The 14465-nt window shown below is 30.9% G+C and overlaps 1 protein-coding gene and 1 long non-coding RNA gene across 2 annotated transcripts; one reads left to right on the forward strand and one right to left on the reverse strand.

Annotated features, from left to right (window-relative positions):
- Window positions 1-1232: 1232 nt before the first annotated feature.
- On the forward strand, window positions 1233-3702 carry LOC111207817 (dof zinc finger protein DOF5.4-like). Its single transcript, XM_022706201.2, has one exon. The coding sequence runs from the start codon at window positions 1371-1373 to the stop codon at window positions 2322-2324; it is 954 nt and encodes a 317-aa protein (XP_022561922.1). The 5' UTR covers window positions 1233-1370; the 3' UTR covers window positions 2325-3702.
- A 1666-nt stretch (window positions 3703-5368) lies between these two features.
- Window positions 5369-6264, reverse strand: LOC125581389. The gene is made up of 3 exons (XR_007319026.1): window positions 5981-6264; window positions 5803-5915; window positions 5369-5724 (listed from the first exon to the last, which is right to left on the reverse strand). It is a non-coding gene; the product is annotated as an uncharacterized LOC125581389 (long non-coding RNA).
- Between the last annotated feature and the right edge of the window lie 8201 nt (window positions 6265-14465).

A 14465-nucleotide genomic window follows, 5' to 3' on the forward strand; every position in this document is an offset into this window, starting at 1 on the left:
ATATTAAAATTCAAACAAAATACCATATTATTCCATAAACGATTTTTGTAATGTATATATGATCTATTAGTGCATTTCGAAGTAAAAATGACTATCTTCATTTTTACTTTGTTGAAATCAGGTGATATTGATACTTGTAAATATATCAGATCAGAACAAAAAAGTAAAAGAGAAACATAAGATATTGCTAAAAGACTAATTTATTTTCGATGATATTAATACTCATGAGTATATTCGATATGAACAAGAAAGAATTGTACGAAAAAGACATCAAAAACAACAACAACAACCACCATCTTCAGTTACACAAAAAAAATTTGGACAATATTTGAAAATTTTGAAGATTTTGGATCAAACTTACCTAACTTCTAGTGTTGTTATAATATTTAAATTTTTGTAATAGTTATGTATTCATGTAATTTTTAAAAATAATTTTTGTTAAGTATCTTTTGTATATTATTGTTTCCTAGTTAAAATATTTTAAATCTTATTTTAAAGTTTTATTTAATTTTATGTGTAAAATTTAAATTTTGTTAACAAAATTTAAAATATTTATGAGATATAATTTTTTTAAGGATTAAAACAATAAACAAGAAAACATTTATGGAACATAAAAGTGATGTGTGATTGTAAGGACCAAAATGCAAATAAAAATATGAAACTTTAAATTTGAAGTTTTGAAATTCTTTTTTGAAGAGCAAAAAATTTTATACTTGAAGTTATAAAGTGTCTTTTGAAAATGCTCTCATAGTTCTCAAACAGAAAAACAATGTAGTTTGTATCATACGAAAGCGTAGTAAACTATTCAACTTACAATATGTCGTAGTTGGAAAATTAATTTGTACAACTGAACATTTCAAGAAAATATATATATATATCCCAAAACCGCATAAATATTATGTTGAAAATTTGAGATTTGATGTGAATATAGGCTTCGAATGGTGACCATTGTCCCGTCCCGTCCTGCAGTTAACAGTAACAAAAATCTCTACATATATTATATATCTATACATTTTTATAACTGTTAAAACCGTACAGCAGTTGAACCGCTTGTCCCGCACCGCTCAAACCGCAGTCACCATCTAGAGCCATAATAGATATACAAGCACTAATTTATCAATCATTGGACCTTGATGCGACTCTTATGAACAAACAAGAAAACAAAACCGAAATATATCAGTCCAAGAGATTAATAATATAAATGTTATTTTATGGGGCCAATTTTTTGGACTCAAAACTAACTTATGAATACAGTCATGAAGAGTTTGTAAAATACAAAATATCAGAGGGGTAAAATAGAAATTTGAACAGAAACTGGCTGTTCAGACATATGAAAGATATGGTGTGTCAGAGTTTCAGAAGCCTTTCCCATGCTTACTTCCTCTCTATATCTCTCCTTAAACAAGAAAATAAGTAAAAGAAATAAACCGACTATAGAAATTTTTTTATCCTCTCACTTGAAAATGCAAGATATTCATGATTACTCTATGACCGGAGGCGGAGGAGGAGGAAGCACAGAGAGATTTTACGGTGGGGGAGGAGGTGGCGATCGGAGGATGAGAGCTCATCAGAACAATATTCTTAACCATCATCTCAAGTGTCCTCGTTGTAATTCTCTTAACACAAAGTTTTGTTACTACAACAACTACAATCTCTCTCAGCCTCGACACTTTTGCAAGAACTGCCGTCGTTACTGGACCAAAGGCGGCGTCCTCCGTAACGTCCCCGTCGGAGGCGGTTGCCGGAAAGCCAAACGTTCCAAGCCTAAGCAGGATCAGCCTCCGTCCTCCGCCGACAAACCAACGACTCAAGACGTTGAGGAGAAATCAAGTAGCAGCGAGAGCTCTTCTCTTACCGCCTCTAACTCCACTACCACAGCGGCCGCCGTGAAGGTTGCTTCCTCGGGGTTTATGGGCACGGATATGCCTAATAGTATCAAACAGTACGGAAACGGTGTCGTATGGTCGACGTTTTTCGGACAGGGCTCATCGGACGGTGGAGTTTTCTCCGAGACCAACGGTTTTGCCGCGGCGGCAACGATTGAAACGACTCCGTTTGAATACGGGGGTAGTTCCGTAAATCAACAGTGTATAGGTGATCATCTAAAGTTTGCAGGTAATACTGTACAGCAGCAGTTTGGGGATCGAACGGCTCAGGTAGATCCTAATATGGGATTTGAACCGTTGGATTGGGGAAGTGGCGGAGCAGATGATCAAACACTCTTTGATCTAACGAGTACCGTTGAGCATTCATACTGGAGTCAAAGTCAATGGACGTCGTCTTCTGACCACCAAGATGATCAGAATGGTCTGTATCTTCCTTAATTCTCACAGCTTATATTCTTCTTCTTAACACAAAATATACACATAAGGTAAAGTTTGATGAAGTTATTTTTTATTATGGGGTTAAATTCGGGATTTAATTATATAAATATATGACTTTTTGTGAATTATTAATAAGTATAAAATTTACCTCTTGTTTCTTAGTTTGTTGTAATACCCTAAGAGTGCAAATTTATGTGGAATTAATGGTTTTAATTTGGCTTCGGTTAACATATCGTTTTATATTTGATCAGATTTTAATTTTTTGGGATTTTTTCTCTCTAATGATGTGTCTAGTAAATTTGTATGTTGATTGGTCATACGAGACATTGTCTTCTGCTTCTTTGATTATTTGTATACTTTTGTTTAATTAAAGTGTGATCACTGATCAGCTTCATAGAGTAGATATGTTAGCTCTTCCTTAACCTGTGATAAATCGTGAATAAACAATATGGAAACTCGATGTCTTATGAGATGTTATCTTCGAAAACTCATAATATCGAGTTTTAGAGTCGAATAAAAGCAAGCAACTAACTATATGTTCCACATCACAGCTTACACTATGTAACTGAAATACGAAAACTCCATGAATTACCTTCGTAGTATTAAACATTAATTCATTTATAGTAAACTATTAATTAAAAACTGCTCGAAAAATCTTAGGTTTGGATATTTTTTTTCTTCTATGGCGAATAGAAAATTTCGGGAAAATTGTACGGAAGAACGAGAGAGTCGTGCCGTCGCGTGGTTAAAGCCAATAAACTACGGTTGATTGCGCATGGGACCTACGTGTTAGTGTCCTAATCTCATGCGCTACTTGCATTCCACGTGGCTAGGACCAGGTCCCACTTCACGTGCTTAACGTTGATGGCTGACGTACTTTAATCAATGGTCGGCTTGTCGTTTTCTCCAACTCCCATTCGTTGCTCGTAGAAGAAAGACTCCAAAGATCTAGAGTACGGATCTTCTGTGATTAAGTTAAAAACACAACGTGGGCCATTAGATAAGTGAAAACTCTTAAACGCATGTATACGCCGTGTGATCTGAATGGTGTCAGCGCAAATCAATGGTGATGATGATAAGGGGTCCATATTAGGTGGTATGTAGGGAAACACTTGAGGGAGAGTAGGTCCAATAAGGCATGTGCATAAGTTAATAGAATCTCATACAAATCACACACAGGAAGGTTTGGTTGGGCGGTTGGGAGAGTTTGAGATTGTCTGTGTGGTTGGTGTATGACTCCGTCATGTTCACTAATCATTTTGTTAATAGTTTCATGATGTCTATTGTAATTTTCATCGATCAACTTGTTTAAAAGATCTTCGAACCCCGAATGTTTTTTTTGGACATTATAGTCTAATACTACAATTTTTTATCACTATGTGAATGTTCCAACCCTACACAAATCTTCGTGACACAGAAGATTTGACCCATCATACCACGCAACTCTTGTCCATTTTCACACTTTTTTGAAGATGCAAGCCGAAGTTTGTAGATGTCAATGGTCTGCCTTGACGAAATTTGCGACCAAATCAGTAATACTGGATGCATTAGTCATTATTACATAATGCATGTGGAGTGATAGGTTACCATGTTGATGCAAGATACTGAGATGAAGAAAGATAAACACATGGTTTATGCCTTGACGCAGGGTGGCATCAAACAATGTTCCAAGAAGCATGCAGAGTGGTATGGACCACGTGGATGCAAAATGCTGAACTGGAGTAGGTTAAACTTGAGGAGCAAGTTTATACTGTAGAGATAAGGCAAGTGAATACACTTGGGGATCAAGTTTATGCCTTGGAGAAAGGGAATAAGTATTATAATTTCATAAAAAAAAATTATACTTATTAATATGGAAGTTGTCCATATCCATGGTTTCTTGGACAAAGATTTTAGGAACGTGTGAGATCACTATAAAATAACAAGGTGTCGATTTAACAAGGTGGCAATGAGGAATCGACAAGATTCTCGAAGATGATTATTATAGAAGAAGGGTGAAAATTCTTTAGAGGAGTTTTTGGTGTCGTTCTGTGTCAGAGGCTGAATAGCAGACGACAGAGAAACATAAGCTGGGTAGCTTATGAATTTTTCATTAACGATTGTTAGTGTGTTAACAAGTCGTATAAAACTGATTAAATAAATTATAATTTATATTAATTTTTAATATAGCAAAAGGTGTTTGCTGAATATCCACGGTCTCTTGATTATCTTCTGACTTACTATATTGCGTTGCATTTTGCATTTACATCTTTCTCGTTGTGGAATGAGCCGATCTTCATACTTGCTATGATCTTTTGGCTGAGGAGATTATAAATATAGATCCGATAAGTTTTAGTTTAATTTAAGGGAAAAAAAATACATCCACATCTATCAAAATAAACAATGCCGATTGATTCAGTTTTTCTATTATGGGATTGTAACATCAAGAAAAAAATATAAAGTTGATGGTGTGAATTCGGTATAACCGGAGGATGGGAGTGTTACATATACATTCTAATTTAATTGTTAGTACTATACTAACATTTAGTTATTGAAAAATGTGGTATAATATTACATTTTTTTCTTCACCACCGAGCCACCGTTATACGTGGGTTTAAGGCATTGCAGTATTGCATTTGGTTATTGAAACAAGAGCGTTTTGGAGTAAGATGGGAATTATAGCTCGTAGGCCGTGATAGCTCGTTAAAACTACACCAAGACGCCTTCCAAGGACTTCATGATGAGAAGAGTAGGAGGTCTTACTTCTTGTACTTGTGTTTAAGGTCTTACTTCTTGTCCTTGTGGTTTTTTTTTTTCCATCTCCTATAACGTTTAGCATATGATTGGTTGATACGTGGGGGCAAAAGATGCAAGACTTCAGTTAGATTTCCAAATTCGGGTTAAAATGTTGTTTCGATAATTAGTTCTGATTTTGGAGGACTGATATTTTGGAAGCTCAAGCTTTGGTTGATTCTATTCAACAGGATTTCGAATCATGATTTGAGAAAATCTCATTGTTTTCCCTGTTGGTCCAATCAAACTTAGGAAGACTTTAGAAACCGAAATGAGAGAAATAGTAAGAAGCAAGTGTATAAGTTGAAGCTGTTACCTTATTATCTTTGGCTCTAAAATACGTTCAACTTTTAGCTCAAGTCATCAAGAAACATATTTTTTTTTTGTTTTTTTAAACCATTAAGACATGAAGAAATCGGTTCTTCTTTTCACTTCTTGTCTATATCCACATTGTAGATTATGTCCGTTGAGAGTGTTTCTTTTACTCTGAAACAGAGTAACCCTAAAGTGTTGACGTTTTCAGAATCTACAGCACTGGAACCCTAACGCAATCGGCTTTTGATTCTTGGGTGATAGGTCATCTGATTTAGGCATCTGGACAGGGCTCCTTAGTTCCCCATCAACTCAACTACCAATCGCAAAATTATCAATCTATAAATCCTAGTTTCCAAACAAGAGAAATTAATCAAAACTGACCAAAACTAACCCTTTTGTTGCTGTTTAAACTCACATGGGAAATGCGAACTATCCCCTTCCTTGACCTGAATGTTTAGAGCCGCTAGATTTATCAGAAACATCAAGTTCTTCGTCCTCCTTCTTCTACAACAGATGAAATTAAAAAAAAAATTAACATGTTTGCAACTAAAACATCTTAAAGGCATTACCTGATCAAGAACATCACAAGGGACATCTTCAGTTTCTTGGCATGTACTCTTATCGTGCTGATCTTGTTCTGGTGGCTGCGGCCAGCACAACCGCCGGTTCTGAGACACCGGTGCTGGAGAAACGCTTCTGCTTCTTCAAGGACGGCCTAGAGCATAAGCCACTCAAACCACCGATAAAGGCAATCCAATATGAAAAGGCATTTTTAATTAAATTTTCATAGCCGCCAAAAAAAAAAGTTAAATTAATTTTTCATACTAAATTCTTTATTGCTTGTATCTAATCACAATTTATATAGAAAATTAAGAGTAGTATTTATAATTTTAGTATTTTTAGGATTTTTATCAACAAAATTGTTAAGTGAGAAAATTATCAAATTATTTTTATTTTTAAAGCCTGTAAACTTTATAATAACTAATAAACTTAGTAAAATCATATTTTTAAAATTCTAAACAACGCAGAAAATATACAAGTTCATTTTTTTTTTTTAGTAGATTTGTTTTACTCTTCTGATATTCTTTATCGCTATGGATTCATCATTATTATTTTAACTAGAACAAAAATTAACCAAAGATTTTCAGTTTGTAGTGATCAATGAATTAACTGCAGTCAAATATTCAAAATAAAAATCTATTATTTTTATATTGTTAACTTCATAAATCTAATTTTGAAAACCTATGTTTTATATTACTATGAAATAAGATAACAATTATGAGGAAGAGGCATATTTTAAGATTTGCTTAAGACATAAATAGATTGGAGCAGCACCGTGCTTCTTAGATGAAGATGATGGCGTGTCCCTGGTGGGCTTAGACCAAGTTTCCTATCTGACCTCTTTTTCTTACTCTTTATCTTCCTCTTTGTCCTCTTGAACACTAGATCCGTGTTTTCGTTGTTACTAACACCATCTTCATCTACGTATGGTATATATATATATAACTAGTAGAACAATGTAGACAAAAGTATTAAAATGAGTTTAGCAATCGCCCATAATAGAATAGAGGAAGACCTAGAGGAATCTTGGAAGCCAAGAAACATGAAGTTCCATCTTTAACTCTCTGTGACAAGTTTTGGTATTGTCCATTCGGAAGCCATGCCATGTTTTGGTATTTGTGTGTTTTGGCTTGGGAGACAAAAAAAATAGATTGCCATGAACTAGGGAAGCGGGTTGCAATGTTGTAACACATGAGTACATTTCATATTATGGGAATAAAATGAAATAATATTTTCGATTTGTAACAATTGGGAATAAATGCTATCAAAGTTAATAAACACTTCTGAAAGAAATTCATTTTCTGCTTCTTTTTCTCATTGATTTAAGATCTGTAAATTTATTTAATTCAACTTTCGTGCGTCAAAAAGATGGCATAGCCCATATATGGAACGGTGGCTAAAGACACTGATGCCATTTGTGGTGGAAAATGAGTTCTCATTCAAATTATCTTTTACATGAAAAATTATGACCTATAAAGATTCTTGGAATATTCATGGGCCTGTAATGTATGTTGCATTTATCTGATTAAGAAGGTGTGAATCGTGACGGCCAAACCCAAGTTATAATAATCTAACCCTAATATGGACTTCTAAAGTACAGTATCTTGTTTCTCTCTATCCTTTTTATTGTGATATAAGGATCTGTTGTCTACTTGTCTGTACTATTATTTTTGTTGGTCAACAGGTAGTACACACTCTCGTACAAGACACGAAAGGGACCCTGCGGTCTTATAGGAGATGTGAAGTTTGACCTACAATTGATGGGCGTTTAGATAGTTAACGGGGTACACCATAAATCTTTTGAAGTCTTACTGGAAGATAACTTGGACGAGAAATTTGGTGGATTTTTTATATAGTTATATATATATATATATAGTTATTAAGCTATGTATCATAATTATGGACATCATATATAAGAGAATGGTAAAATCATAATTAAGCTTTGTTTTAAATACAATTTTTTTTGTATAAACTATGTGTCATGTTAATGAATAGCATGTTACTAGAAAGTATCATAAAACTTGAAAAGAACCTTTCAAAATTTTATCCTGTTTATAAGTATTGCCAATACATGCCATGCCACATAAAAATCAGTATTTCAGTTTCACATACAAAAAGTTAACAAAATTTGATGTATTAGTTAAAACCAATATGTTTAAAGGAAACAAATAATGTCTATTTTTCTCTTTTTTTTTCAAAAGCATATAAAACTCTTAAAATTGACAATTTTAATCATCAAAATATAATCAACTTGGTTCAGTATATATATATAATGTTTTCAACTAAAAACATATATCTAAAAATCAAAAAAAAACATATATGTATTTTTCAATTGGCATTTAATCTTGCTGTCTGGAATCTTGTGGTCAAGTGGTAAGGAGAAAGGTTCGGGCCTTAACACGTTTCATGTCAATACATATGCTATCCAAAACTAAGTCACTTTATTTCTGTACACCAACACGGATATGGTCAAGTTTAGCCTCCGCTTTCAAACTTTTTTTGGAGAAATCGCAACCGTTGAAAGAGAATCTTCAATTATATCTATCACCGGCATGTTTTTTTCTTGAACTTATCTATCACCAGCATGTTATCAATGTCGTTCTAGTTATCGTCCCTTTTCCTTATTCTATATATTTAGTACTGTCGATCTGAATATTTGATTTTTTTCAAAACCAAATAATTTGTAAACAACAAAGCGACGATATTTTGTGGAGAATCAATAATTCAAAAACCATTTGTTAAATGCTTGCACATCAACACACGATCATCAATAAAAACCACAACCTAAATGATATAACGTTAGCTTATCAGGGTTTTGATTTGCTTTGCTTAAAATTGGATGTGTTTTAGTTTGCTTTGGAGTAAATTACACCTCAAATTCTACAAGGTCATTTCAAATGAATCTGAAATAAACTGGGGTTTATTGCAATTTCGTTATTTGTAAAGCGTGTTTGGTATATTCGAATATTTATATACCAACCACATGACTAAAAATATGTTAAAAACGTTTTGTTTCATTTTTTGTTGTTGGGCATTTTATGCCAGCAGGAGATCATGATCTCCCCACTTGAATTTTGATTTTGGTCAGATAAATTAACTTTTTAAAAAAGTGGAAAACTAAATGAAATTTGTGGAGTACCTGCACCGCATGCATATTCACTGGACCACCAAACACTATCGATGAAAGATGAGAGATGTGTCTCTCATCCATGGAAGTCCTTAAAGGTCACTCTTTCATGAAACTGCAATTCATTTTTAGGAAATATGTAAAGAAATCATATTGTTTAATCAAAGTTTATTTAGATTGAGTGAAAATGCCGAAAAAAATCTGATAGCGGGTGCCTAAAAACGATATCCAATTTTCCAAATGTACATGTATATACAGGAACTGTTTTGCACCACTCTTCTACACATATATACAAGAACTGTGCTGCACCACTTTTTCTTAACAAATGTACATATATTATGTACACACACACACACACATATATACTACAAGAAGTGTTTTGCACCACTCATGCTATATATGAACCGAATTCAATAGCTTCCTTTCTTGGGATATCGGGTTTTCACTCATGCTACCATCTTCTTTTTATAAAAAAGATTGTTTTGTATGCAGTCCAATTTATTCTATTATATTGTTTTTACGAATGAGATAGATTGAGAATCTTATGAACTTCGAAATATACTTGAGATTTGTCTGAAAATTGATATAGAAGGAAGACCTATAACTCTACGAGTCTTGAATGGATGAGTAGTCTTTCATATTGTTGTAAGAGGGAGCATGAAAAGCAAGAGTTGTCTGGAGTCTTCCTTATGGATTGGGTTCCATTGTTCATGCTCTTTTCTTTTTGATTCTACTGATCCATTTAGTTTTTTTCCAATCTATAACACAGCAGAAAAAATAAAACATAGAAGAAAGATTTGAAAGTTATTTTTATTCAATGTTGGGTTATCTCGTGTACATCTTTAATTTTGCAACTCTCTGATTTCTAGTGGATTTTTATGCTATTCAACATCCATATATAAGGATCTCATATCGACACTTTAAACTAGATTAACTGTCGTCAATATAAGAAGAGATCGAAATTTATAGCAAAGTTTGAATGCGTCAAAACAAAGTTCACAGCAAAACTGGAAAGTTGAACAATAGTCGCATTTGATCTGCACCTCAGAATACCATCGAAACGAGATCCGTTTTATATTTTGTGCAATATGTTTATTTATCTAAGCATTCTACTGCATCTTCCAACTAAACTATTAAAAGAAAAGTAAATTTTGTATTTAACTCTGAATTTTCCTAAGTAATTACGATAGCATGCTACTCACCAAAATACAGTAGCTTTACACATTCATTAATCCATTAATTCTGTAGACTAATAAAATTGCTAAACCAATCCATCCAATCTAATTACTTAAATTTGACCATCACATACCTTAATTAAATCGATAGTTTGATACATTTTACACATTTCAATAATTTATTATCTATTCAATTAAAGTAGCCGATTGTTTTTTTAATACTCCTCCAATACTTCGTTTGTTCTTTCTCCTCCAATTCAATTGTTTGGTCAATTAAATTAGTTTACCAAAGAAACAATGTATGTATACCTAAACTACAACTTATCAGAAAACTAACTCTAATTCATCACAAATTGAATTAAATCATTGTACTCGAGTTAAACATACGTTGAATATGAAAAAGTCTTATATAGTTTATGTACTAACACAATAGATCAAAATGGTTTATTATTATTTTTACGATTAGATCACTAACAATAATCTTTACTTCCTAAAATTGTTCCTACTATTTATGACATGATTAATGTATAACTATCGAATTCCTAAAATCTAGCTATACCTCAAGAAAATCTAATATTATATTAAAAATCAAAATATTCCAAAACTAGTAGAAACAATATTTAAGAACTAGATATTGACCCGCCCTTAAAAGGGCGGGTATATTTTTTGTTCAATTTTTTTTTTAATTTCTATATTTTTGTTTTTTTGTCATTAATATTAATTTAATTGTTGGTAACTATATTAAGCATGTCAAGTTGCATAACTATACACTTGTGCTTTATGCATCTCAGAAATTACTTTTTAGTTTTATTCCTAAAATTAGTGACATATTATATTTTTTCGTAGTTATCTAACATAATTAGCCAAGAATAATCGTACCCAAAAAAATCGATTTGGAATCGACCAGAAAATCAGAGTCTCATGTTCTATTAGACATGTCATATATGCTCGAAAGATTCTTAAAATGTTATATCTGAAAACTAATATCAAACCCAACCTGCACCGAAAATTATGAATTTAATATATATTCAGATAAATATATTTATATAAATGGTTAATATAGTCTTCACAAACTTTTAGTAAAATCACATTTATTAAATGATTTTTAACAGAATAACCCATTTACAATTTGTTAAAATAAATGAGTTTAAATAAATATTTATTTCTATTAAAAGTTCATTTAAAACCCGTTAAAACCTATTTTAACATCATTTCAATCTAAGACTAGATTTTGACCCGCGGTTGAAAAGCGCGGGTTTGTTTTTGTAATTAAATATATTTTAAACAAATTTCTATATAAGATAATGTATAAGTTTGAGCACATTTATCCAAAAACACAGACCAATCCGTACTAAACTGAAAAACCAAAATTGAACTGAATTGCATAAATAATAAAGCAAACCATATATCTATGACTGAAAAATTGAAACCAAACCGAGAACCAAATGAGTACCTGAATTTTCAAATAAAAATTATATATTTAAAAATATTAATTACATTCAATTTTAAATAACCAAATATCATAAAAATTCTATTTATAAACCGGATAACCCGAAAACTTGAATTACCTGAATATTTTTATTTGGTTGATAAATAATTTAGTTAACCAAAAGTATAAATTATGTATATAATTATTTATTTAAAATATATATATAACTATGTTTAATATAACACATAGTATCAAAACTATTTTCAAAATAATATTATGTTTTAAAATAAGTAAATTTTGTTCTAAAACACAATTCTACTGCTAACTTATTTTAAAGTATCGATATAGTGTTAATACATATCTATGTGTTTTCAAAGTTTTTAGAAGTTATCACTAACCGATTTATAATTAGTTAGACTAAATATTTAACAGAACCAAAGATAAATAGCCATTTTCTGAAAATATAGCAGATGGAAAGATTGAACCGGTTTTATGTAGACCATAATCATATATATGGATTCGTATAAGAACTGGTTTGGTATTAAATAATACAACCAATTTAGAATATTAAGTTGTGACAAACATCCTTTAGTTTGTGAATGATAATGCTGAAGTGTTCATATATATAACATGGTTAATGAGATCAGTTTAGTTAATATGGTTGGTATAAAATAATGGTTGATTTCTGTAAAAGATGCAATTTTTTTTTACAATGGATATTGTATTATGTTTATAGTCTCCAAAGATATTTACTATTAAATAAATCACAAGTAACCATTACAAATATAGGATGGACATTATTTAATAATAACACAAAATAATTATGATGGAATAATGTGTATATAGTAAATGTATATGTAGAGAATTAGGTTAGTATCATTTTTTATGACTAATTTGTCTTTAGTGAAGAATAATGAAGTTAGTAGTATGAGAAATAATAGGAATTCTAGTTAAATGAAATGGTCCAACTATAACTTGTTTTAAGTAGATTTTTAGGACTCCTTCTCTTTTAATAGTATTGATTATATAGGTTAAAACATATTGTGTAAAACATTCAGAATTTGAATAAATTAATGTCTCGATGAATAAATCATAACTTCTTGGACTGAGATGAAATTATGTTATTGTGGTGTAAAAATTATTTTTTAAAATATATCAAAGTTAATTTTAATCTAAGATTATATAGGTTCACAATTCACATTTGATATAAATTCAAAAAGAAGGATATTTGTTATTATATATATATATATATAACTGTCAGTAATAAACAATTCACGTTGATATAAACCAAAAAAAAGTATATTTGTTAATATATATATATATATAACTGTCAGTGTCAGTAATATATTTTTTCAAAAAAAAATTGTCGGTAATATATGTGTGGGTACCGAGAATTTTGGGATGGAAATTACAAATTATGTGTTGTATAATTTGTTTATTTTGCTTTATTGAAAATGCAGTTATAAAATATTTAATTTATTTTTAAGTAGGTTATATGGAGAAAATAATAATTGGATTAAACCTCTATTAATAAGTCATGTTCCTAATTTAATATAATATATTTTAAAAACATTTAAATATTTATATATTCTTGAACGTATTATATTAACTGATGTATTATATTAACTGATGTTAGGTCAAATATTAAACGTTTATATTATGGATCATAAAGGGTATTACATTATGCATAATATATAAGATGGTTATATTTGAGGTAATATAAATAGGCATAACAACTTTTGGAAACAACAAAGATATAATTATTCACATCTTACACGTCGGTTAATTAATGCAGGTGAGAGAAGTGGGTCCACCATTTTCGTTTGATTCTTATGAGTTATATATGGAGTTACGGTAAATGTGTTTTAAATAAATAAAAATGAATATTATTGATGCAGTTATAAAATAATTAGTTTCTTAAAATGTTATATAACAATAATTTATGGATAATTATTTTTTCATATTTTGATGATCCGTTATATAAGATTGCTTCTATATGATATTCAAATCCTTTTGTAACCCTTAAAATAAATGTATCAGACCTTGTGGTCGAGTGATAAGAAGATGAATATAGGATGTCAACATATTTTAAGTTTTTTTTATTTACTGCGCAAAATTAAATCACATTATTTCTGAACATTCACAGATATATGAACATTTGCTTTTATCAATTTGGATATCTGAAAAGAGAATTTATTCGTGGATTGCAACTCTTCTTAAAAAAATAATCCGAGTCCTTTTATAAGTTCAGAATACTTAGGATTTAAAATGGACGACCGCACTTAGTTATTTAAATTGCGCATATGCGATGACTAAAACGTCTTATATTTAAGCATATTATTATTTTTTTTTCATCTGATTTTCATTGATAGCAATGGAAGAAACAATCAGTTTTTTTTTTCCATCATATTATTGTTTAATATTAGTGAAATTACATTAATGTTTTTAGAATGAGTAAATGAATTTAATATATAGTACAGTTGCACACATTTCTTGACCATTGTATCTCCTAATAATCAGTTTCTGAAGAAACAATCTAACACGGACAGTAGAATCAGAACACTGTCATCAGTTTGCAATCCCGTGTGACCACGAGATCTGACAGATGCTCGACTTATGGACTGATAATATTACATCTGGCATTGCGATGACTGATCAGTGAGTGGTCTACGTAAAACAAAATAAAAAAACGTGTATACTCTCCTAAAGATAATATTTTATTTCCTTAAATGGCAATTAAAGTTTTAATCATAAATAGTAGT

This window comes from Brassica napus, chromosome A2, assembly GCF_020379485.1.
Source record: "Brassica napus cultivar Da-Ae chromosome A2, Da-Ae, whole genome shotgun sequence".
Taxonomy (NCBI): domain Eukaryota; kingdom Viridiplantae; phylum Streptophyta; class Magnoliopsida; order Brassicales; family Brassicaceae; genus Brassica; species Brassica napus.